The sequence below is a fragment of the Aptenodytes patagonicus genome, chromosome 5 (genome assembly GCF_965638725.1).
Source record: "Aptenodytes patagonicus chromosome 5, bAptPat1.pri.cur, whole genome shotgun sequence".
NCBI classification, from domain to species: Eukaryota; Metazoa; Chordata; class Aves; order Sphenisciformes; family Spheniscidae; genus Aptenodytes; species Aptenodytes patagonicus.
Genome location: NC_134953.1, coordinates 81,501,724 through 81,528,527, shown reverse-complemented (window position 1 = coordinate 81,528,527; position 26,804 = coordinate 81,501,724). Strand labels below are relative to the sequence as shown.

At 38.7% G+C, this 26,804-nt stretch overlaps 1 protein-coding gene across 4 annotated transcripts in view; it reads left to right on the top strand.

Moving 5' to 3' along the window:
* Positions 1-21,315, top strand: part of CAMSAP2 (calmodulin regulated spectrin associated protein family member 2) — a 92,878-nt gene extending 71,563 nt beyond the window's left edge. For 2 of the 4 annotated variants that reach the window (XM_076337964.1, XM_076337962.1), the window contains 11 exons: positions 686-779; positions 1,875-1,968; positions 5,682-5,752; positions 6,269-6,338; positions 7,118-9,329; positions 10,418-10,554; positions 11,098-11,318; positions 12,379-12,451; positions 14,496-14,611; positions 16,398-16,516; positions 18,022-21,315. In XM_076337964.1, coding sequence (XP_076194079.1) covers positions 686-779; positions 1,875-1,968; positions 5,682-5,752; positions 6,269-6,338; positions 7,118-9,329; positions 10,418-10,554; positions 11,098-11,318; positions 12,379-12,451; positions 14,496-14,611; positions 16,398-16,516; positions 18,022-18,327 — 3,513 coding nt within the window. In that variant the 3' untranslated portion in view covers positions 18,328-21,315. Of the gene's footprint in view, positions 1-685; positions 780-1,874; positions 1,969-5,681; positions 5,753-6,268; positions 6,339-7,117; positions 9,330-10,417; positions 10,555-11,097; positions 11,319-12,351; positions 12,452-14,495; positions 14,612-16,397; positions 16,517-18,021 lie in introns of all 4 variants that reach the window. The other 2 variants (XM_076337963.1, XM_076337961.1) reach the window with 1 other exon arrangement.
* Positions 21,316-26,804: the final 5,489 nt, after the last annotated feature.

The following is a 26,804-nucleotide window of genomic DNA, read 5'->3' as shown; positions in this document are numbered from 1 at the left end:
TTTCCCCTTGTGTTAAATCTGATGGCTCCCACGCCTCTGTGTTTCATAGCTGTGTAATGGGAAAATACAGCAGGGAGAGATATCAACAATACACTAAGCGTGCATAAATCTTTGGAGCTAAAACCTTGTTCTAATGTGCATTGAACAAATGCTGCTGCTGGTTTTTGTTTTGCATTAAAGACTTGTAAATTTGGGTAGATCTTCACAAATGTGGCAAAAAGCACATGCTTGACACAAAGGCCTAAATCAGATTCAAAATTCCTACACTAAAACTAAGGGCTACCAGAGTTTTTCATGTTAAAAAGCCCTGAAAGTTTTATTGCCTAGCCTCGCAAAACGATGGGCTTTTCACTACTCTTTTTTATGGAAATGGCTACTCTGTTTGACAGGCATCATTTTCCACCCATCCTGTACCTCTCTGCCCTGCCTGCAAGACAGCAGGCCTGAGCATATGCTCACTGTGAAACATTTCAACCCAGAGGGTTACAATCTGGTCAAGTTATGTGTATTAGGTACTTGGTGCTACAGATCAGTCTTACTGATCTCATTTTCTAAGAAATCAGTAGAGAACGTAAACTGGATGAAATGCAGAGGCATATCCCGAATACTGTTTAATCTATTTATTAGCAGGCTTGTGTTTTAATATAAATTTCTTTTTTTTTTTTTCTTTTTTTTTATTTTGTAGAGCAACTACATGGTGTTCATGGCAGAATTGTTCTGGTGGTTTGAAGTGGTGAAGCCATCATTTGTGCAACCTCGTGTTGTTGTGCATCCCCAAGGTAATTATAGTAAGGATCGGTTTTAATATGCATGTTTTTAATATGTATGTATACAGATCGCTATTGTGTTCATAAATACAGTGAATATTTTCGTTAACAGGATTTGGTGGTGTACAACCCCCTTAAAGAAGGAGCAAAGTACTCTTTCCTCTTGTTAATCTTCATCTCATCTCATAAATCATAAGTAGATTTTGTTGTCTATTACCAAAAACTCATTTAAATTGTTGTGGTATAATCACTTGCAAATTTTCCTGACCTAAACAAGCCTAGAATCTGTTTATGCCCATGCAGGGATTACCGACATAATAAGGAGCCAAGAACAGAATTTAGCCTGAAGAGCTTGTATTGCTGAGGAGAAGATACCAAGAGAAAGGAACATAAATCTGGGGAAACTGGACAGACAGTTAATTGTAAAATCACATTTTGTACCTGGGTGCGAAGGCACTGTCTTTGATCAGTAAATTCTCAAATTTAAAAATCCACCTCTGAGGTAGATTTTGAGATCTGTTAAGGAGTGTAGAGCCATGGTGACTTAAACATTCATACAGTAGTGCTGTGATTGTCTGTCTAAGAGCTAGGAAGAGACTATTTTCATTGTGAGGCTTTTACACCTTTTTTTTTTCATTTATATGCTTTATAGCACATACAAATCCAATTTAAATCTTTTAAATATTGCTAACTAATTTAGGATATGACCAAAATACTATTTTCTAGCTGAAAAGCTAGGGTTTGGGGGGGGGGGGGAATTTTATCAGAAAAATTTCTTCCAGAAGAAGAATATTTATTTTTGCTAAAATGATTGCTTGCTTTTAATTTTGTAGCTCTTTTTAATTTTTTTTTTAATTTATTATTTCTTCCCTTGCCTTTTCTAGTCATTTTTGTCATTCTCCATTCCCTTAATTAGTGCCAGTACGGGAACTTTGGAGGAGGTAAAGCTGAAAGGAAGTAATTGGGTTTTAATCTAAATAATGGAACCAATGAAAATTCTTTAACTCTTTGGAAATTGTTACTTCAGATTATTTCAGACAGCTTTTCTACTGTGGATTTTAACTGAATACTAAACTACAATAACTTGAGCTTTGTTCTCCCTGGCAGCTGAACCTGCAAAAGATGCAGCTTCTGCTCACAGCTTGAATGCTAACAGAAGAAATTACGTGGATGGCCCATCTGGTTCTGACTTCGTAGCCAGGTAATGTCAGAGAATCACTAGTACTGTTTCACAATCTTGTCCTTTCTATTCAAAATCAAACACGGGTTTTTATTTAGCTTTGTTGCCTTTTTGCAATGCTCAAGGATTGCGGTACCAAATATAACCTGTAGAATTTTGTGGAAGATGCCATAGTTCACCTGTTTCCCTCCGTGCCCCGCGGCATGGCAGGCAACATGTTCATCTTTGTACAGTTCATGTTTGCCACTTGGACGGCGCACTGTTGTCTCACCACTTTCCAAAACAGCCCTTACCATTCAGCAGAGAACTGTCACGTGGCCTTCCTGTCCTGTTCGGTTTCATGGGGGGCTGCTGACCAGCTCTGCTCCGAAAGAGCTATTTTTCTGGAATTCACAGCAAATTTTCCAAAAATGGTAAACTAAGGTAACAGCAAGAAAACCACTGAGTGATGGTTTTAGTCTGGTCTGATTGTGTTACTTAAGTAACATGAAGGTCAGATAGGTAAAAATAAATACTTAGGCTACGATGAACTTCCCAACTCTTGTGAGCATCAAGAATGGAAAGCTGTTTTGTTAAATATGTTTTGCATTATTTGTATTTTGTAAACACATGTGAAACATTATTATTAGTATTACTGTTACAGATTTGGAAGCAATATAAAAACATTCTGTTTCCCTTGTGTTCTCTAGCTGATCATACATTTGACAAGAGGCAGAAATTGCACGTTAGGCCACGTTTTTTAATCTTTCTTTTGACAGGGTAAAGAAAGCCTTCCAGTGATCTGATCTGAACACAGTGGATGGGGGGTAGCATTGCATTATATTTACAATTTGGGGGCAAAGGTTTATTGATTGTGTCTGAACTGACACAGAGAAGAAGGATAAAATGCATTTTAATTGGATATTCAGCGAATTTTTGGTTGCCAACCCAGCTAATCCTGTTCGGCCTTTTCTGTTGTTTTTGGGTGGGGTTTTTGGGGGGTGGGGTTGGGGTTTTTGGTTGGGTTTGGGGTTTGGTTGTATGGAGTTTTTTTTAGTATTTAGGAAGCTATGCTGACTTTAATCAGGGAGTAGTATTTCTTACTACCATTAAAAGCTGTGATTCCAAATCTCTTTCCTGTGTGTATCTGAAGTGTTTCCCTTGTAGACAATGAAGTTATTTTAGTGTAAACTGAGCATATACGCCAGGAGAACAAGAAACGGTAGTTTTTGAACATATCTTTTGGAAGAGGGGTTCCCAAGGCCATTCTCACCTTGCAAAGCCAATGCAAGCAGTCCAACAAAGGACATGTAACCATGACTGTCCTACAGAACAGAGAAAGGTTTGCAGTAAAAATCACTACTTTTATGTGGCTTCCAACCTGATGTCCCCCTTTTAGAGCCCTTCATGAACAAAACTTCAGTGACTTATCTTTTAGAGGTTCTATGAAGATAGTAAATCATATGTCAGTTACACTTAAAAACAAATTAAGCTGAAGAAACAGAGTTCTGTGCCATACTTATTCTTGTGCTGTAGTGATAGCTGTGGAGAAGATTTTCTTTAAATATAAAGACAGTTAGTAGATGAATACTGGACAACACCACAAGAGAAGTCTATCTGTAGCCTTGACTCTGTAAAAACATCCCCACAGCTGAAGCCATTAACCATGTGTTTATCACTGCTCTGACAAATTCTGTCAGTAACAGTATTTTTTTCACACAAATAAATCTACCGTTTCTCTAAATGTGTACACTTTGTCTGTGCAGATGGTTTTGGCCTCTAAACTAAAGAGGACTGATTGGAAGTTTTACGATAAGCATCTGAATTCAATTCATAAACATTTAGAAAAGCCTTTACGTTTCTTAGTGCCATTACCATTCCAAATTTTAACTATCAAGTCTGTAAGTTGGCCACCAACGTGTTTTGTAATATTGCTTATGTTTCCTGAGACATGTTCTGAGATATAGTAAAAATCACGGGTGGTGGATTGCGTATTGTACTAGATCATCACAACACTGTTTTAGTGTCTCTACAACTGAGGGATATGGTTTTGTGTTGGAGTATTGTGAGAGCAATCCATGAGTAATAGAAAGAGCTATATCTTTCCTCATAAACTGGTGAACTTCATCCAACTTGATGATACTTCACTGTGTTGTAGGACAAAGGGAGGGGCCTAAGAAGTTATCTCAGATGATAGGAATCTAACACACAGGCTGCAGGTTCCCTGGCAGAACGGACCTGACTGCAGCGTGTCGTGGTCCTGGCCTTCCTCCTTGTCCTGACTGCACGTTCCTGCCCCCTTGAGTGTTTGACATTGTCATTTCAGTGCACAAAGAGAAAAAAATAACCCAGTCGGAAAAAGTGAATGTTTTTCTGCTGGCTTAGCTTGTTGAAATGACTCAGAGGATCGGATGGAGAGCCAGATCCAGCGCAGAGGAGGGAGTGGGACTGTGGCGGCGAGCAGTTACGATGTCTGAGGTTGCCATGGAACCGCAGTCATCATGCCAAAATCAGTCTTTCCTTGAGGGAAAAGGAAGTGTATAGATTTTCTTTGTGATAGCAAATTTTCACAGGCTGCTGGATGAAATTTTGAAAGCATGCTTTTCTTTTAAGATAATTTATAGACATTATATCTACGATTTTAAAATTTTCACAGAAATCTCAAATGCCATTTAAAACAGATATGTCACGTAGCCAGTGTGTAGTGTCATTAACACAAAAAATCAGGAATTTATGAGAGCCTATTTTGAATAATATATACTTCTGAAAGATGCTTTTGTAGATTGTAAAACAACAATATTTTTCTTAAATTGACATGAATATGCTTCCCACAAACATTATTTAGAAATGTTTCTACAGCATACTGTATATAAACTATAAAAGCACTAAACAAATATTTTGAAAATTACTGATTGAAAAAAGGGAGTTTGGGAGTGTGCTCTTCAACTTGGTGAACAAAATTCAAAACAGGAGAGGATTTAATCCAGCGTGTTTTTGAAGTCTGGCTTCTTTAGAAGTGTTTTACATACAAATGCATGCGTCTTTATGCATGTGTCTTTGTTCTGATCCTGAAGAAGCACCTTGATCAAAACACTGAATTATGTTAATCCTATTCTGGATTAACACAGCTGGTCTATTACAGACCTTCTCTATGAACCAAAAAAGAGTATCTGTTGTAAGTAGAAACAGAGGAAATCTTTGTTTTAGTAGTGAATATATTTATTTATAAAGTCATGTCTATCACAAAATCTCCTTTATCCACTTCTAGCGCATGTTGCAGTCCAGACACAAAGTAGAAGTTTCAGACTAAGCAACTGAAAAGAGAGATGCGTGAAAAGTGTGTGATATTAGCTGCAGTCACTCAGTTTTGAGGCCGGTAGGAACTGCCTCATTTTGCTCATGTTTATGTTTGGGGTTTTTGTGAAAATGAGAACATTCTAATAATGACATTTACATGAAATAAATCAGGAGACAAGTATGTTAACAAAACTAATGCTGCTCTGTGGCTGTTTGTGTAGGATAAATACCTTTTTGACTTGTTGTGTCTGTCTACATTAGGTCTGGTTAAAGGTAATAACAGTGTTCTCTTTTTAGTTAATAAATTAATATTTCAAGAAGAGAATTACACCTCACTTTCCGCCCTGTCATAAAAAATAAATCTGGTTTTGTGTTGGCCCAGGACATGAAGCCTGGTTGCCCTTTTGTAATGTGGCTTTTGATGTATCGCTTCTAAGTTAATGTCTCTTGCTTTATAGATTGGAAAGTCCAACTTACACACCATCTCACCAACTGCATACACCCCAGCAGCCTTATTCATCTGTTCCAGGTAACAGATTTGTAATTTACAAATGGGTGGAAGAGGCAATGAGACAAAGTGTCGTCTTCTGAGTAAATTGCTATCTTGCTTGTATTTATTCAAACATTATTTATGCAGAAATTACTGGGAGAGCTTTACATGAAAGGCTAATGAATGAGTTCTGTAATTTATAAAATGTACAGATGGGAAGTTTGTGTTTGCACCTCTTATATTGTGTATATTTTTTTAATTTCACTTCTCTTGATTATGTGGAATATGGCTTACAACAAGTATTTGTAGTATATTTTAGTAGTATTTATAGTGTATTTTACTCAATAGTAAATTCTTTGGGGGATGAGGGGTATAATACATAGTCAGGATGAAACTGACTCAGTTGCTCTACTTGTATTCTCAATATAAAACCACTTATTTTGCCATTGCAGTGTTCTAAGTAGTGAAGCAAACTAATTTGTTAAAGCAACAGAAGGTGATGTTAACATAATTTTTCACAGCAGTTACCTTGGGTTCTATTTTAATTTCACTTAGGAGTCATCAGAAGGTCCACATCAATGTCTTACGTAGATGGGTATGTAGGGACATGGCCCAAAGAAAAAAGGTAAGTAGTCTTACCATAAAAATTGGTTAAAAAATGATTATGTATTGGTCATAAATAGTAACAAATCCTCCATTGTAGTGTGGATTTTCAGAATCCTGTAATAAGAGTTCTTGTAAGCGACTTGCAAAAGTAGAAAACGAAAGAGAAAACTGTATCATGGATTAAGAACTCGGTAATAGGAAACAAACTTCAGAATTTTTTTTTTTTTACATTGAAATGAGGTATATTTGAGATATTCGAATTGTTGGCATTAAATATGTTCACATTTACTCATTGCAATCAACTAACAGTGGTAAGAGTCACGTGGCTAATGAGCTCAGTAGTATTTAAACTTGTATTATTTTGTGGATAGGAAGAACAATCAGGCTGAATGCTTTGTTTTTCAGTTAGATCGGTCATAAACTCTTGATCTGTAGGGTGTAAACTAAAGTTAAAATGGAAAGAGTTATAGTGGTGGGTTATTCAGTAAGTGTAAATTGTGTGTCTTAAATGCCCAGAATTTATTCCAAAAAGTAATTCCAAAGTAATAAAAAACACTGGCTATCTCTAAAGAAAATGTTGTTATATTCTATTTTATTGTGCATTTTTTATTGATTATATTTATTTATATATATAAAATTATATATTTATTATATTATATTTGAAGCTAGGCAAAATACAGTACACCTAACAGTGCCCTTAATACTGCAATCTTAAAATAATTTTAAAACCGAATGTGAATATTCATTATTATTAATCATGAGTTGCTCAGTTATTTCCTTTATTCTAATCTCTATTAGGTCATCTTTACATGGAGTTTCATTTGACATTTCTTTTGACAAAGAAAAAAGCATTCCGGTATCTACTCCAAACAGAGGAATTACTAGATCTGTGAGCAACGAAGGCCTTACACTAAACATCAACCGCGTGCCGAAGCATATTAGAAAAAATCTGTCCTTCAAACCAGTAAATGGAGAAGAGGAAAATCAAGATATTGAAGAGGAAAAGGACATGATAGCTCATAAAGACACAAAGGCCAATCAGTCTCTTAACACAAATCAAAAAAATGCCAATGAGAGCAGTCACTACAGGTTTCCAAACGGAGCTCTGCAAAACAGGGCAATTCTGGATGATTTTGGCAATCAAATTGAGACACCAAGCATTGAAGAGGCTTTGCAGATAATTCATGACACTGAAAAATCTCCCAGAGTTATCCAACCAGACCAAATTACAAATGGGTTCTTTCTTCACAATCAGGAAATGAGCATCTTGAATTCAAACATTAAAACAAATCAGTCTACCCCTGATATAATTACAGACACAAAAGGTGCTCTAAGTCCTGTGACTGACAATACAGAAGTAGATACCGGAATACACGTCCCTTCAGAAGATATTCCAGAGACGATGGATGAGGATTCTTCTTTGAGAGATTATACTGTAAGCATGGACTCTGACATGGAAGAACCATCTAAATTTCTCCAGGATTATGACATGCGAGCTAGCAATCACAGAGATCAATTAAGTCCCTGTCCCAGCTCAGTAAGTACTAAATCACAGGCAGGCAGCAGTGCTTCTTCAAGTTCGGGGGTTAAAATGACAAGCTTTGCGGAGCAGAAATTCAGGAAGTTGAATCACACAGATAGTAGAAGCAGTGGAAGCAGTTCTCAGAAAACCACACCGGAAGGTTCTGAGCTGAACATCCCTCATGTGGTTGCTTGGACTCATATTCCCGAGGAGGCATCTGTTCCTCAAGGAAGAGACACTACACAGTTACTGGCTTCTGAAATGGTACATCTTAGGATGAAGCTCGAGGAAAAGAGGCGAGCCATTGAAGCACAGAAGAAGAAAGTTGAAGCTGCATTCACGAAGCAGCGGCAGAAAATGGGAAGAACAGCATTTCTTAATGTTGTGAAAAAGAAAGGTGATGGAGTATCACCACTTCGAGAAGAAGCAGCAGGAGCTGAAGATGAGAAGGTATTCACTGACAGTAATAGGTTGAAAGAAAAAGAAATTCAAAAACCAGATGAACAAACTAGTAAGACTTCAGAATTAATAAAAGAAAACCCTGAAAATTCTCATAGCAAATGGTTAAAATCTCCTGCTACTCCTATGGATGCTGAAAAGCAATGGAATTTAGCAAGCCCCTCAGAAGAAAATTTTAATGAAGGAGATATATTAGAATATACAAAATCCATTGAAAAACTAAACTCTTCCCTACACTTTCTACAACAAGAAATGCAACGTCTGTCCCTTCAACAGGAGATGTTGATGCAGATGAGAGAGCAGCAGGCTTGGGTTATTTCTCCTCCTCAGCCTTCTCCTCAGAAGCAGGTTCGGGACTTTAAGTCTTCATCAAGGCAAATGGGAATTCCATCTCCCATTGTACCTTTCTCACAGGAATCTCCTCGCTCTACACATCAATCTCCACAGTCTTCCAACAGGAAGAATGCCTCTTTTCACATTAAAATGCAAAGGACTCCTAGGCCAAATGAACTGAAAATAACACCTCTAAATCGTACCTTGACTGCCCCACGGTCTGTGGATAGTCTTCCCCGTTTGAGGAGATTTTCTCCGAGTCAGGTTCCTATTCAGACTAGATCATTTGTTTGCTTTGGAGATGATGGTGAACATGTAGGTGAGCCTCAGTTAAGGGGAAATCTTTTGAAGGAAGTCAAGCCTACAGAAGAGGTAGCAAAAGAAGAAGGACCAAAATTGCTGAAACAGTGTGAACAGAAGTTGGAAGAAAAGGAGATTAAGCCTATTGAATCTAATGTTTCTGAAGTATTATCTCAGCCTATCACAGAAACTGTCTGCCTCACCCCAAATGAAGATCAGCTAAGCCAACCGATTTTACCAACACCAGCTCCCAAAACAGCTAACTTAATTGAAGTTTCCCTATCAGATTTGAAGCCACCAGAAAAAACTGAAGTATCTGTTGAGAAATATGAAGGTGAGAGTGATAAAGAACAATTTGAGGATGACCAAAAAGTGTGTTGTGGATTCTTTTTTAAGGTAAGAGAACTAGTGGATGTGTATGTCTGCTATTAAGCTTCCTTTGAAAGGGAACTTCTTAATTCAGATAAGGATTTCAGTGATGACTTTCCACTGAAGTCAAAGCAGATGGTTCTGCAACTCTGAATGTACAAGCACTTGATGATTAATTTGGCATCATAAGAGTGGTGAGATTGTACCATACTGCAGTTCTGAGCATGCCAGAGTATCCCTTTCCCTTCATAGTTGTGGAAGAGTGCTTGGAGTTTTTGGTGAGGAAGATGCATGCTGAATGTAGATTTATTTTTAACATAAGCTTTGGTAACCTTAATTAAACATGCTCACATCTCACCCTCACTTCCCCATCCCACCCCCAAATTTAACTAAAAGTTTTTGAAGTACATAACAGCCTGCATTTTTTTAAATGTCGAATGTCTGAGTTGCACTTTGGACAGCCTTTTTGGCTGGCTAAGGAAGTATAGTCTTCCGAGACTCCCTTTTGAAGTTGGTATTTGGGAGCACTCCCTCTTGTCTTATTAAAGTTATGTTCAGACAAGCTTTTAACTATAATGCACATTGTAAGAGAGCGGTCTAGACACTGAAAGCCATCAAGATTTTGAATTTCCATCCTGGAATACCCCAAAACCTTGTATCGCGTATCTGAGATGCGCCTTGCTTGACTGGAAGCATTCTTCAGTCCTACCAAAACACCTGGCTTGATCAGCAAAAGTTACTCCTGTATGCTGCATGGTTATTGCTTTTTGTGATAAATTACCTTCATCTCCATACATGTAGAATCTTCCGAAGCTGAATACAGAAGTTTATGCAGCGTGGGATCTGACTCTAAACTAAAATATTTCACTTAGCAAGTTTTCTCATATCAGTGTTGAATTTTATGTTTGACTTAGGAAGGAAAAATTCCTTCATGAAAAGTTTTTAGTAGCCTTAAGAAAAATTGTTTAAAATAAATTTATTTCAAATATTGCAAAGGTATGTTAGTATATTGTAACCCAGTGTACAGAAGTGTCTAATGACTTGGCAAAATCAGTGCTGAATTTAGAGATCTTAATATTTTTGGGTCCTTTTCCTTCGAATACTGTTACTGCTAGGATGATCAAAAGGCAGAAAATGATATGGCAATGAAACGAGCAGCATTATTGGAGAAGCGTTTGAGAAGGGAAAGAGAGACTCTGCTTCGAAAGCAGCAGCTGGAAGCAGAACTAGAACATAAGAAGGAAGAGACAAGGTAAAACTACATGTCCTGATCCAAATTATTAATAACAGTGAACATAAAAATGTCTGGTTTAGTTAAAAGTGGAACTTCGATGTCAAAAAATTGCATCTTAACATCCAAGATATTTAATCCTAGAGCCAGATGTGCTGAGGAGCCCAGCTGAAGACACATGCCAGCTGGCAGGTGGCATCAGTCTGTAGCTCAGACTCGACCCATGAGCCCTGCTGGCCTGAGTGAAGCTCCTCGGAGCACTGCCCTGCCCTGCCCTTTATATTCTGAGGGAGAGCGTATCACTTTGGGCTTCTTTCTGCACAAATGCACAGTGCTCGCTCAGTTACAGCAGTCACGCTAATAAACATGGTTTTGACTTTACTAGTAACAGTATCCCAAAAAGTTTAAACTGGCTGAAAATTGTAAAAAAAGCAAGTTCCTCTTACTGATGTCTGAGAAGTCTAAAGTTCCAAAAATCTGATGCCTGTGTTGTCCTCACTGTCCTAGCTAAAACTGTTAATTTGGAAAGTTTCTACTGCTGAATTTATTTGATAATTTTTTTAGACGCAAAACAGAAGAAGAACGTCAGAAGAAGGAGGATGAACGAGCACGGCGAGAATTTATAAAGCAGGAATATATGAGAAGGAAACAACTAAAGCTTATGGAAGAAATGGATACTGTCATAAAGCCACGTTCCCTCTCAATCAAACAAAAAAAGCCACGTCCAAAATCTATTCACAGAGATCATATCGAATCACCTAAGACGCCAATCAAAGGTCCACCAGGTAACAAATGTTCATGTGGGAAAAGAGTCTGTTCATGCTAAAACACCAGCTTGTTGTTTGGTACTAACAAGCACGTGCATTTATTAGTGCCTTGTGCTAAATTGAAGCTGCACGTGACCAAACTGGAAAGCAAAATTTGCCAATAGAAGTTAAAAGATGAGTGTCGCTTACCTGCTATGCATGCATGCATATATCGACAAACAAAAAGGTTAACTGTATGAAAACCCCGTGGAAGCACCAACGTGTGTTGCAAGTTTCATGCGCACCCATGTGTTTTTCACTAACCTCTTCTTGCACCTGTAGAGCTAAGAATGAATAAAAGTTGGGAGATAAGAGATGGATAGATAAAATGGTGATCGTAAGGTAAGAGTACTTAAACTCCCGCTTAATACAGACAAAATTAAAATGAAAAAGTTACTTTTTAATTTCATGTGTTTTTCTATTTCGCACGCTTACCTACTGCATGTATAGTTATGAACATAGCAACACTAATCATGTGGAACAATTTAGCACTCTTTTAGATATAATGTAACTACAGTACTGATTGGAAGAAGTATTGCCAATTTACAGTTAGAAAAAAGTAACCAGACCGCTCAGTGATCCTTTTTGTTACAGCATCGTTATTCTGCTGCATTTTCTCTAGCTACTTCCCTCCACCTTCCAGTGTAATTTAAAGTATTCCCTTAACACCTTCCGAGAATCCACCCCAAGCTTTAAGTTAGGTCTCTTAAGCTCTCTTTCATGAGGGCTTATTAACTTTGATTGCATTCTTGATTTGCGTAGTGCCAATATTCCCATGTCCATGCTTCACATTAATGCTTAGTCTGAGACCATCCCAGGTGGCTGCAAATGGCTGGGTGTCAGCAAGTGTTTAGGTGAAGCGCACCACATATGCATGCAGGTATATCATGTACGAGTGTTAAGAGTCTCATATATAAAAGCTCTTACCAACTTTCTGATGCTGGTGTTGGGTCTAATGAACAGACTCTACTACTTGCATAGGTTTATAAGCTTTAACTTTGTTTTTATCCAGGTTCACAGCTTTATCGTGTTTTTTCAGTATCTAGTCTTTCATTGGCATCGCTGAATACAGGGGACAATGAGAGTGTGCAGTCAGGCAAGAGAACACCAAGGTAAAGCTAAAATAACCGTTTCATTTAATAAAATTTGATAATCAGCTATGTAAAACTAGCATGAATTTTAAAGAGGTCATGTATATATTGTGTACTCCAAGAACAGGTATGTTTTCCTGATTTGAGACATTGATTGTCTCCACTGTCAGGCATTAGGGAACCAAGCCGTGATCATTTGTTTCACAAATTTTACCAAGTAAACCAGTTGGGCAGCTATAAATGAGGTCAAAACAAAATGCTATTCACACAGCCTTTTTAATTCACCTGCTTGTATTTAAGTCTCAACTTGTGGATATTTTATTAAACCTGTATGCTATGTGCAGCTACATAGTTTCTTTTCTTTTTTTAACATAGAAGCTTCTTTTCTGTTTTTTTCCCCTTAACAGTCGTACAGGGAAGTATTAAATGTTCGCTAGGACTTCAGCCCTTTCCAAACGCCAGAATTTATTTTTCATTATAAATTACCTGAAAATGAAATAAAAAGAGAATAACAGAAAGTTCTTAATTTTATGCACAAAATCCATATTATAATTCAGAGGAAAATTATTATTTCTGTGTAACTACTTAATTATATTCAGAGAAATACTTTTTTTTTTTTTGTACAGAAAAGAAGTAGGGAAGAAAGGCGAACTGGGAGAAGGGGGTTGATAAGGAGTACTACATGTTACGCTATCACATGTCATGTTTTCATGGCCACTATGCATCACTCATCAACTCTGACATGCCTGCAGCCGTTTTCAGTTGACTTGTCAATTTCCTTGATGTCTTGAGAACTGGCTTTCTGGTTATTACATAGGAAATGTTAATAGAACGATCCAAGTAGCGTAACATCTCATGTCACCTCTTAAAAATGATCAGTTTTAATTGAGGGGGGGATTTCTTCCAGCTATATTAGCTATTAGAAAAGGCTTGATGTTGTTTATCTACACAGACTATACAGGAGATGACCCCTATCTATGTAGTTTTAGTCGTACAGTGCTGTACTATGCTTGTAATGAACAGTACATCTTCCTCTGGCTTTGGATTTGATTTAGGGGGTTGAGACTTTTAAAACATGATAAAATTCAGTACAAATTGCTGAAAGTAACAGAGCTGAAAGAATTTTCAGTATCTTTCCAGACCCATACTTTCACCTTTTCCTCGCATCAGAATTGTCTTGTGATGATCACACTGAGTGAATTTCAGTGACACCTTTGAGGTCTCCTTCATGCAGGTGCTAATATCCCACAAAAGGTGTAGGACATACTATAAATTGAATTTTCATCTATTGCTGATTTTACTGGAAGTTGGTGTGCAGATAAATGTTATTATAATACCACTTTTTTCCTTATTCTTTGCTAGTAGTGCCTTTCTTCTCGCTTAGAAAACCTTTCATTCCAAGCTGAAAATTTGACTGGCTTTTGCAGCAGCCACAATCAAAAAAACTTTAAATATCTTGTAATAATTTAAGAAAATGTGACAATCTTGCTTAGACCTTTAAATGCAAAACTATTTGCATTTGAGCGCAGACACAGCCTGAAGAATTACAGCACCAGAAGTTACTGCTTGTGAAAACAAAAATTAGAACGGAAATTGTTTTGCTGTCTTAAATACAGCGGTTCTCACTGCCAGTTGTTGTAACGATAAGTACAAATGAACTAAATTTTTACTTCACATTCATCATTCTATCAACTGGTTTGTTTGCTACATGAGATAATATTGTTTTGCTAGTACCAGTGTAAAAGTAACCCGAATTCCCACTTAGTAATAATACTCCACAACCTAGAATATCTGTAAGGTTTCTGTCCCTCAGATGCGGTCCCAAAAACTTAGTAACATCCACCTCGCCTAAATACCAACTTCTTGCATCACTCAAAATACTTTATACAGAACATGAACTCAGTGATCCGTTAATTTCTTCCGTACATATTGTGCATTTAGGTTTATAGTCTACAATTCAAATCATTGTGTTCTGCCTTAATACAGTTTGCCTTCCTTTCATATTGGAAGGCTTCTCTGCTGAACATTGTAACTTTTTTTAATAGATTTTAAAATTAATGTTTAGGTCTGAGTCTGTGGAAGGATTCTTATCTCCAAGTCGCTGTGGTAGTCGTAATGGAGAAAAAGATTGGGAAAACGCATCTACAACTTCCTCAGTCGCCTCTGCTACAGAATACACAGGTCAGTGACAACAACATTCAGAAAAGTACCTGGCTATTAGTGGTTCTATGCATGAAAAGTTTTCAATTATCTTTATTTGGTTTCCTAAACCTTGATTGAGGACGCTTTCATAGAAATGTTACTTTCACCTCCTTTAAAATAGATGGTAATAATACAGGGTTAAAATTTCAAATCCAAAATAAAAGTATTGACTCGGTAGCATTTGTGATAACCAGAATAAACTGCAGTTAGGCTCAGAACAGCAAACAGGCTCACAGGTCACTGTGCACTTCAGTAGTCTCTCTAGCAAAGCAAGAAGAGTTGAAATTTAAGCTCAATTTAGAATAGAGTTACAAAAAGCAAAAACCAAATTGCAACAGGAAAAATATCTGCTTAGTAACGTGAATTTAAATATTCTGCACCCTTTGTTTCCAAACAGATCCTTTGTTGTTTATTAAAAACTTTACAATTTGACTTCTAATTCTTTATTATATTATGAGTCAAATAATAATGGTATCTTCATCCCTTTGCTCCAAATATACTGCATGTGGTACTGCAAAGACCTTGCATCGTCAGGATTATAAAAGCTCCATTTTTGCCTACCTAATATCGCTTTGGTAAAGAGGAAAATAGGTTAGGTATTTCCAATAAACTGTTAGGGAGATCAGGTTTGCTTGATGGGCCTGCATAGCTCGCTCTGTGCTGGCAAATGTTTGTTTTTAAAATAATCTTATCTCCTGTCCGCTGAAATGACTACAGTCTGGAAAGGCAAAGCGTTCATTCTGAAAATCAGAAAGTACGTACCTGTTTTTAAACCATGAAACTTCAGCCAGTTTGTGCCACGTGCATGTCAAATGAAATTACAGGAGGGATAGCGAGACTTTGCTCGGGAGGTCTTGCTGAGTTTTCTCATGAAGACCCATAGTGCTGAAGATCATCTTTTAATGATTATTATGTAGAGTTTATTTTTAAATGAAGGAATATACAGTTCCTAGGAATTGAACAGAAGGCTTTTTTCACATGATTTACTATCTTCACTCAGTCAGTCAGGTTTCATACAGGTTTTTTGTGTTGATTCTAGGCTTTTTTCCCCCCAAAGCGTAGACAAACTGAGATTTAATCTTAAATTTAATTGGTAATTGCTTGTATATTATGTTCCTTTCTGAGACTCGGAATTGGTACTTACATGTTGGTGGGGTTGTTTTTTTTTCAAATGGTCTTGACACAGGCATGCATATATTTCAGAAATTAAAACAGAGGAGATTTCTCCTTCAACCAAATGAATCAAGTCTTTTTACAGACAGAATAATCTGACAAGTGTCAGGCCAGATCTTTTACCCCTGGTTTTGGGTAAAACATTTCTGGAATTCCAGGGTGGACAGGCTATACAGTTACTGTAAGCACTGCATCAGCTTCATTGTTATACCTCTCACCCTTGAAGTCACAGGTGTAGATGAAGAAAAAGAAAGAATTTTCTCCCTCCTGGACGACTGAAGTTCTAGTTAGAAAATGCAAAATGTTTTGTTGTTCATAGAAAAGGTCCTCTGAGAGAAAATATACTTGCCAAGACTGCCAATAATAATGGTTTAATAACGAAAGACACATTTGTAAGCAAATTCAGTAACAGCTGAAAGAATGACATTTTACTTGTTTGTGAAATTTGTGGTCTAGCCTAATTCTGTTTTATTCCTGGATTTGTATTTTTATGCATGCAAAAGATCCATACCAGAAGCGCTTCACAGCATTTAAAGAAACTCTTTGTTGGCCTATTGATTAACTTAGCTGATGTGTCATTCCTCCCCCATAGGACCAAAGCTCTTCAAAGAACCCAGTGCTAAATCCAATAAGTATATAATTCAGAATGCACTGGCACATTGCTGCTTGGCTGGAAAAGTAAATGAAGGTCAAAAGAAAAAGATCCTGGAGGTAAGGGTGTTTTTTCCCTGAAAGCATAAACACCGAAGTCAAACCACAGTCAGGCATTGGGAAGACACTCAAGTATAAATGCAAATATCGAAAGGAATCCTCTCAGGTTATGCCAGCTCTTAGTGAAAGGCTTGAGTAACTTCTGTGACTTGCTTGCTGTGTAGACAGAAAGGTTCTCTAGTACTGTAGAAACAATAGCTGTCACATTGTACATGCAGCACAGGAAGCTGAATTAATTGACATGTTAATTAATAGTTACTGCTTGTTTAATGTGGGACCTTCAATATGTAGACTTTTATAATTTGCTCACAAACTTGTTTTCCGTAACGTGAAAAATATCCACCTTATACATACAGATCCTTGGATTGAGACCTTTGGAACTAAAGTACAGCTCTCATGAACAGAAGGAGCTGAAGTACATCCCTCCTAGGCTTTTCTCCAGTTTCCAAGCAGTAGGGCAAATTCAGGAGTTTCTACTACAGAAAGGTGCCTTCCAGCCTTTTCTCTTACGCTGGTATAAACCTTTCTGAAGATGCACAAATATTGTAAGGGTGAGAACTCGGGGACCAGTGTGTTTCCATGCAAAAGGAATAACATGGGTTGAGAGTAATGGGACTGTCCCTTTTACCAACTGTGATAAATTTGACAGATTAAAAAGATCAAAGAACACAGGTACTTGGAATCTGGATTTAATTCCTTTTCCAGAATAAATTTCACGATAGTGTTTCTTGCCCTTTCTTCTCTCTTTGTAATTCTTCTGCATTCATGCCTGGATGCTGCCTTCTCTGTCTTTCCAGCTACTTTTTGGAAATAACAAGTGAGAAATCAAGACAGCCTCTTTCAGTTCACGTAACTGGGAGCATAATAAGCCCCAGAAATCCCAGGAAAGAACAGCTCTAAAAAGGTCACGCTTAACTCTAGGATGCAGCATACATCACTTGGTAGAAGCTGTACATGTTCAGGGCACGTGTCCCGTAGAAGTTGTGCTGGCTGGCATAGGAATCCAAAGGTTTCGGCTAATAAAGAACCCTTGCTTAATACACTTCAACTGACTTTATGGTTTGACCAAACTTGGATGGATTTTAGGGATGAGTGAAACTCCATTTCAGCACTGGAGGATCTTTCAGGCACCTCTAGAGGTATCTAAATTTCCTGTTCCCAAACTCGCAACTATTAGACCTGCTTGATGAAATGGATCAAAGGACTTTTATTTGGTCTACAAAAAATGTGTTAGGATGTCTGTTCTTGAGGTGCAGCTAAACAAGTATAGCTGAAATTGTCTAATGTTTTGCTTGAGAAAGATAGCTACCTTATCAAAATTCAGATAGGTGAAGCTTAGCAAATGCTAATGATTGAAAATAAGGTCTTTTAGTGGACAGAGTTAGACATAAGTTTCAGCTCTGGTAGAAAACAAATTGAAAATGACACAATCCAATGATTTTGAATGTTTTCTAACTACAATGCAAAATTCATATTGTGAATCTCTTTCTTTCTTTCTTTTAAAGGAAATGGAAAAATCCGATGCCAATAATTTCTTAATCTTGTTCCGGGATTCAGGCTGCCAGTTCCGATCTCTGTATACATACTGCCCTGATACTGAAGAAATCAATAAATTAACGGGAATAGGTCCCAAATCTATCACAAAGAAAATGATAGAGGGACTGTATAAATACAACTCTGACAGGAAGCAATTTAGCCACATACCTGCTAAAACTTTGTCTGCCAGTGTTGATGCGATTACCATTCACAGCCATTTGTGGCAAACCAAGAGACCAGTAACTCCTAAGAAACTTTTACCCACCAAGGCATAGTAGATGGGAAAAAATTTGCTTCAGACAATTATGATAAACTTGCACTTCATCTTTACTGCCTATAGGAAATAGATTTCTAGTTGCCAACGAGACTCTTAGAACTCAAAACTGGACACCAAGTTCTATTATCATGTCCAACTGGAATGTAAACACAGTGTTTAGGAGTGCAGAAGATTATCGCTTAGGTGAATAATTGAGTGATTACGGAAATGTTTGACTTGTGTGGAGATTTGTATGTGCTAATACAATATATAGAGTATATTTGCTCTGTATTTTGATTAGATACACTGAAGCACTGAATGTTCCTCTTTAGTGACTCAAACTACATTTTTTTACATCTGTTGCCTTATATGTTTGTATTTGTGCTTGTCTTGAAGTATTTTTTCTTTCACTAAAGAAGTACTTCTTAATATTCTCAATACCATTGAACTTTGCATACTGACTTATAGTAAGGACTGAATGGTAAGTTGTATGTCACTGAAGAACAGCTGAATGGGTCTGTTCTGCAAGATCCTTATTGTGTGCCGTAACAAAATCAAGATTCATTCCCCTGAGCATTTATAATTCTTTTTCAATTAAATAATACTGATTTGCTTCTAGACTAAATGGTGAAGGAAAAACCTTTGAACTGCTTGAAGTTTCCTTCAAATGAATTATTTAACAACTCAGGGTATAGTTAGGTGATGCAGTTGCTCCTGTTTCAGTAAGTCACCATCTGAGATGTGATGACTGACCACGTGCATGTTCATAACACCATTAAAACGCAAAGTCAAAAGATTTGGTAGACCTCTCAAACAGTTTAAGCAAATGTGCGTTGTTTTGCATTGTTCCAGATGAAGAGCGAGCACACGGTCAGGTACTGCTTCTCCAAGGAAGGAACAGGAACTTGTGAAACATTCAGAACTAGATCCCTGATGTTTGCCTGACAGAACACTAAAAATATTCAGAAGAATCACAGAATTCACAAAGTCACAAATCTTTCAGAAGTCGTGTGTCTCATTCCCATTCATTTTCAGATCCAGGCCACTGTCTGTTCTTCCTGCCTTCAGATCTGCCAGCTCAGACTTAAATCAATTTTCTAGGGAACAGACATCTGATAAGAATTTGCAGTGTGTCTTGGTGAATTGTTTTTTTGACACGATCTAACAGATGTCATCTTGTGACACTTGGCAGTTTTAAATACGTATGGCAAAAAAGCCTAAGTGACATTTCAATAAATTTATAATATGACCATTTACAAAAACAAACTCTAGGCATACGTCAGTATTATTTATAAAGGGCTGCATTTTATTTCAAAACAGTGTTTGATTATTTTATAGATCACTATTCCGTTTCAGTGTTTTTCTCCTATAATTTGCTTTTAATGTAGCACTGTTCTGAAAATACAAGAAGAAACTACAAACTTGAAGCCTCCCCTAAATCTGTGGCTATTTTGATAATGTACACCAGAGGATTTGTTGGGGGAAAAAAAAAAAATCTCATTCTCAGGAAAAGACTTGAATGATTTGTGATTCTGTTCTGTTTCAGTGTTGTGACAACTACATTAACATGACAGTATTGTGCTGTAAGTATGTAGTCCATTCTGTTTCATGGGGAGACTAAAACTATGTTCATATTTCTCTCGTTAAACTGCTTTGAGGGAAACTATGCCTCACTACGATGATGTGCTCGTTTACTTATATAAAAGATGCACAGGAATGAGATGTCATTAAGCGGTTTAGAACAGTACTTTTTTTAAATTATTATAAGGCCTTAGGCATCAATGCATCTGGGTTATAAACATTTTCTCAAAAATGCTGTCAGTTTTACTGTAATTTATGTTCTTATATTTATGTATATTTGTTAAAACTGTAAAAAAAAGAAAAAACACTTTAAAATACATGTTTAATATGTATGTGGCTCAAAACTATTTGTGGTTGGCTGATTCCTACTGTTTGCATGTGTATCACCAGGATATGTAACTCTTCTATTTCAAGTGTATACATATTGTGTATATAGGATATAAATAATATTGAAAAGGGGGAAAGAGGGTTTGCACATTCTGCCTGTTAGACAGTTCCTACGAATACCATTGTAGGAACCTCTTGAATAACAATATGAAACTGTGTATAATAGTGATTCAAGAAACTGGGAGGTTGGAATTAACTGATACACGTATGGTGAATAACTTCAGAAAAAGTTTTATCATGGGAGGCTTTTTATTTCGAAAATCTGTACTATGATTTAACTGAAGATTTGCAACACCATAGAGATACACGCATCGATCAAATCAAAGTGAGCTTAAATACATGACAGGAGTTCTTGGAGTCATTTTAAATATATCTGAATGTATGATGAAATTTACATTTGTCAACAGGTTACAGATTTGTGCAATGTCTAAAAGTAGAATGTGAATAATGCAGTTGAAAATTTCATTGCTCGCAGTATAAAGTTTTACTTAATACAGGAAAAGTAAAGCTAGATACGCTTTTCCTTTTTAAGCCTGCAAATTTTCTAATTACAGTGGATCTTTGGTTGGGATCATGTTTAAAAAAAGGAAAAAAAGAAAAAACAGAAAAAAAAATAAAGGAAGCTTTCCATGAAGGCCAGTATTTATCACTGACCTTTTCAGAACACACTGGTGCTTTCATCAGGGGTATTATTATTGTTGCTATGACTGAATTGCCAAACTCTCGTCTTAGTTTTTGGAGCAAAATTTCATATTCTAACAGTCATAATAGCTACTGATTTTTTTTTTTTTTTTGTAATGTTAGTATGACTGTTAGTTTTTATTATTTGGCTGTTTAAAGCCAAATTCAGCTATTTAATTATGATTTAATGGGCACTGTTGAAAAATGTACAGTGTATTGTGTGCTTACTTGTCCACCTCTATGGAGCATAGCTTCCATATTTTTTCAAATGCTGTGCTGTAAAATATTGTCATTGCTACTTATGTGGTACAGTGTAGTTTTTTCCTTTCATTTAAATAAAAGCATGGCACCAAAAGTACATTTTTTGCTTTCTTGCTTACATCTAAATATAAACTGAAACTGTAAAAAGTTCACATTAATGTTTAAATCTTGTTTCTTCTCGTATTTCAGCAACACAGAACTTGTAGGAAATACACACCGGTTTTATTTCTCCTTTTGTTCCCCACTGTTTGTCTTACTTTCACGTATAATTTAGCTTTCTGATGTTATCGGAGGGAGGCTATTGAAGAATTAGGCTTCTCACTTCATTCTTGAGGACAACATGGCGTTACCCTGTTCCCTTCAGAAGTGAGTTTCACAATTGCAAGTCAACTGATGAACTCCTGTGCTCTGGCTAGCTTCCACTGTTCGGAACCACAGAAACTTACTGCTCGGTGTAATAGGATTACTTCAGATGGGAAGGTTTTCAAGAGGAACTGAAGTCTTTGTCTTCATCAAGACGGCTAATAAAAAATATGACTTTCAGTGAAATAACTTGTGCTTGTTAGTGGCGCAATCTTGAACGGAAATAGTATCCAAAAAATAAGGTCTCTCTTCCAGATTTGTAAATTAGCAATTTTTTCCATTCCAAATCATGCCTTTTTTGGGGTTTTGTGTTGTCCTGCTGGGTTGCAGAGCAAGAGCAAGGACTGGCTGAAAGGGGACATGACAGCACTGCACTGTCAGCAGGCAGACTGAATTGTTGGGCAGATAAAGAATCTCTAAAGTTCCGAGCCATTCAAAGGGCAGCTTCAAGAACACAGGAAATCTGATAGTAGGGCTTTTAGTACTGAACTGAAAACTAACATGGATGAAAACGAAGAGCCTTCCCTCCTCCCCCTAAAACTGGTTATTTTTCAGCCAGCACAGTCGGTTCCCTGTACGGCATCACAAACAGGCTGACACAGGCAAGGAATTATGTTGGAACACAAACGCCCAGTTGCACCCAGTGAAGCTATTTTTGCAGTGGCGAGCCCAGCTCAAAATTTTCATCCACAAACAGCCTTTGTACAGACAGGCTTCAGAACAGACTTCATTTTCCCCATCCTTCAGCAAGTAACACCATACTTGAGAAACTTCGGATCGTGCCCTGGTTCATTTGACAGAATATGACTGTACTGTGTGTCTGAATTCGTACGGAATTTGTGAACCAACATCTGTACTGCCGTGGGAGCCAGTGCAGAGATCTGGTATCACCAACTGCAGAACAATCGTTTCGGTTACGCTTGGAACCTAAGCTTTTGGATCAATCCCCACACAAAGGTGATGTAAAAAAATCACTTTGTTTCCCAAGTCCAGCTGTGCCCATCAGGTGTACGTGTCAGATGTCTTTTTTTCCAATGACTTAATAAATAAATGAAGACAGAGCTTTGTAAGGGCGAAACCTTTAATAGCTTCTATCTTTTCAAATAGCAAATTAGCATTTCTTTGCTGCCTTGGTACTAATTTAATGAGCTGAATAAGCAGTTTGAAGAATTGTAGCTATAAAGATCTATCTTGACAGCCACAGCCCTTACATCTGCTTTTACCTTTTCTAATTAAAAAAAAATTTAAAAAACCCAACAACAAAAAACCCCACACAAATTATCTTATTCCAGGTCTAGACGGCAGAAAAAAAAGTCAGTATTTTTAACATGCACAGCATCTTTGTTCATTTACAAGCAGTTTGTTTTTAAAAGCAAATTATTCCATTTAGGAAAAAAGACATGGAGTGTGTTTGTGTATGTGTACTTATAAATGCACAGATAAATGCACATATCCTTTCAGACTTGCTTGCTTACACGCAGATGTAAAAAGAAACACACTTTATCTAGACAACCACAGCAAAGAGTTAAACATGGTAGTGAAGTTACTCTAGCTTATTTCCTTCTAGCAAGAAAGAAAAGCAGCTACCTCGTCTGTTTTACACTCGGAACTACTGGTCTTTGTAAGAGGCAGGGAAGCAATACACAACATACACGTTTAAGAGCTCAGTACAAGCTCTTTGGGAGATGGAGTTCTTAACACCAGGCTTTTTATCAGGTTTCTGAATTCAAGGATAACACTGATGGATGCTGGACAGAACTGCCTCTGATCAGAAAAGCTAGTAACAATGAGGATTTCAAGAAAGGACAGAAAACTGCAGGAAAGAGTTAAGCATCCCACTGAAAAACGCTATTTAAAACTTTCTTCAGACTTACTCAACATTACCAACAACTGGATGTACAAAATACTCAGGAGTAAGCAATTCATTATCCATCAACAAACTCGTTAAGCAAGACACTGCAAGATTTTTTTTCACGTAAGATGTGTTTAAGTTTTCAGCTAATGGTATGTGAACTTTATGGAGACATACAAGGAAATATCTATGGGCGTTTTTATGTCACTGTTGGTCTGTTAATGGAGCTGTGCAGAAAGACTAAAAGCTAATACGAAGCTTTCCATTGAGGCAGCTCTGTCTTACCCTTGCTACATCATCACTGATCTCATTGCCTGTATTACAAAACCTGGCAAGGCCCCACAAGCCTGCAATTATTTAAATTAGCCGAAGCCAGATTATACTTTGGCTGAGTATTTTTCTTGTTTAAGCTACCTGAAACTGGAGCTATTATGCTGACATAAACAGTTCTCCTGTAGACTACACAAGAATTTTGCTGAATTGTCACAGTAAAGTTTTAAACTTTTTTTTTTTTGCAACTTTTTACAAGATCATGTAAACATAAGATAAAACGTAGAGTTGAATGGCTCTGTTACAACAACTAAAAATCAGGGGATTGGCCCGTGTTTATGATGACAACGCGAACTGCTGGACTCCGCTGGCGGACCTTGTGCAAGGTTAGCACTGGGGAGTGTTTCTAAGGATGTATCCAGCCCTGCTGAGGTCGTCTGCGGCCACCTGCAACAGCTGTAAAACGGTCGCACAATTACTATTTTCTTTTCTGAAGCGTTCCAGGAACAGACTGCAGCGCCCTGTCTTGTCACTGGGCAATGCAGAACTCCTCCTCTACCAATCCTGATTTTCAAGCTCAACCCACACCTGACAGCTTTGCTATTCATGGGAGTTACCTTCTCTGCAATAATGACTAGGGAGTTCAAAGCAAGCCGAGACCATCCCAAAGACATTTTTCTATGCCCGAGTAAAAAGTTACCAACAGCCCTCCAGAGAAGAGGGTCTTCCATCTGCCCTTTTCCCATAGGATGCTACTATGTATCCTCACCAAATATGTGAGGATATACACCAAATATGTGTACGATTGCCCTCCAAAGCAGGTGCATCAAGTAACGCTACCTGTTCTTCCATACCTCTTCCTGAGGACGGATACTTGGTTCTTGAAATCTGTTTCCAGACTATAGGAATTTGCTACTTCCTTGTGAAAGGCCCGACGTTCTGAGCAGGGAGCAGAAGAATTTTAAATTCGGAATTTACTCTTCGTTTCATTCAACGAAACGTTCAAAGAAATCAAATCTCACAGATTTGATCTCAGGACCTCCACTGAAAACAAAGCTATTGCACAAAAGATAGGTAAACCACAGCAACACCATTCTGAAATCAAGATTAAATTTAAAAGCACATGTGTGTTTACCTAGCGTTTTGTAGATTAAACAAAGCTTAAAATGGACTTTTCTTATCCAAGTGTATGTTCAGCAAAGTTATGCATATGGCTTTGTTTAGACAATTAAAGTCATCTTGTTTTTCCACACGCCCCCTGATTTATCATCTCTATGATAGCATATGCAGTGGGAAACAGTTTCATTTCTATAATTACGTTTTCTATTAATCGGTGCCTCCAAAGGCAACTAAGCAACAAGTGACAGCTTTACAAGTAAGTGGAAGGATCCGGTGTTTTACTAGCGAATCGAGCTTCCTGGGATGCAATGCTGGGACTTGAGTGTCGCAGAAGGAACCATCAAGTTCCACACCCCTTGCTCATCCCTGGCAGTCACCGCTGTGCAGCCAGGTGGCACTCCTCGCTGGGCGGCCTTCGGGACATTTCCCTGTATTCCTTCTCAGAAAGGAGAGAGAGAGAATAACATTATGATTCCCCTCTGTCCTTCAGCTGATCCTCAGCAAAACAGTTTGCAAGAGGACTTGAACTCACCGTGGTTCTTAACATTTTTAACCATCAGTGTGACAGAGAATCCAGATCAGCTTCAGTCAAATCCCTGACAACCTTCCCTGGACCTCCGATACGTGTCACACATGCGCACATGCATAATTAAAAAAAAAAAAAAAAATTTTAAAAATCGTGTCTCTGCGACGTCCTTTGTCAGAAAATTGTCACCGTCTCCATTTTGACGAGACCTGCCAATGTGCTGCGGTATACGCACGGGGGTTTTGTCCAAGTGCTACACTAGCATTTTAACATGATTTTCTGTATCTCATCTCACAGCTATACTTAAAACACAGAGAAAGCTTATTAACTGTTCACTATGTGAATTCTTAGATGCCATAGTCTTCTGGCAATTAGAAAAATGCATTAAAATGTAACCGAATGTCAAATTACATATAAATACATCTTCGTAAAATGTGCATAACATATATCCATATGATTTCTGTAAAGAACGCGTTCTTTTTTCAACTGTCTCAAGAAGCAGAAAACGGCAAAAAACACACTAACAAAATCCAAGGCTGGCCCGAAATGTGGCAGCACCTCATGCAGTAATTAAAGGTGTTGCCAACAAGCCATAAGCCTCCGCCGCATGAGCGAAGGGAATACGGTCGTGGCGGAGCGTGTTGGCAGGCTGGCAATCCTAATCAAAAGGGGAAGAAAGTGCATCTGCTCTGTATTTATTACGTGATTTTTTGGGGTACCTCAGGAGACGTTTGGGCACCCAACGGCTCGGCGATGGGAGTTTTCACGCCAGCAGCTGGAAGGCAGCGCTGGGAGAGCCGAGGGGCAGGAGGGGGCGAGCGGCTGGCCAGGCCGGCCCCACAGGCCTCCGAGGGGCCGGGGAGCCCCGGGCACACGGCCCGCCTGCCCCGCGGGGACAGCCCTTTGTGTGGGGACACCGAATTACTTACCGGTCGTTCCCACAGCACCCTTCCCCGTTAGAAAACCGTTCCCTGCCCACCGTCAGGGAGCCCACCGAGGCAGGGACCGGCCCCGCCCGCGGGGAAGGCGCCGGCGCCCGGGATAAGCGGCGGGCGGAGGAGCGTTGCGCCGCTCCCCCGGGAGAGGCCCGGAGCCGCCGCGGAGTTTCGCGGGAGGACGCCGGTGAGCCCGTCGCTTGCCGCGGCTGGCGGCTGCGGCCGCGCCCCCCCCCCGTTTACCTCAGCCTCGGGGCGCGGAGGACACCGCCGGCCCCGGCGGAGGGGGCTCGCCCCGCCGCTAACAAAGCGGGCCCCACCCCGCCCGACGGCCGCCACCATCTGTCCCTCCCGCCCCCGCGGCGCGGGCGGCGCCCAGCCGGGCCGGCCCCGGCCCGCCCCCTTTCGCTTTCCACTCAGGCAGCGGCGCGGGCACCCCGCCCCGGCGCGGGGAGGGTCCTGGGGCGCCGCGCCGCCGGGCAGTCAGCGGCGACGGCGGGTGGCAGCCGCAGCGCGGAGCG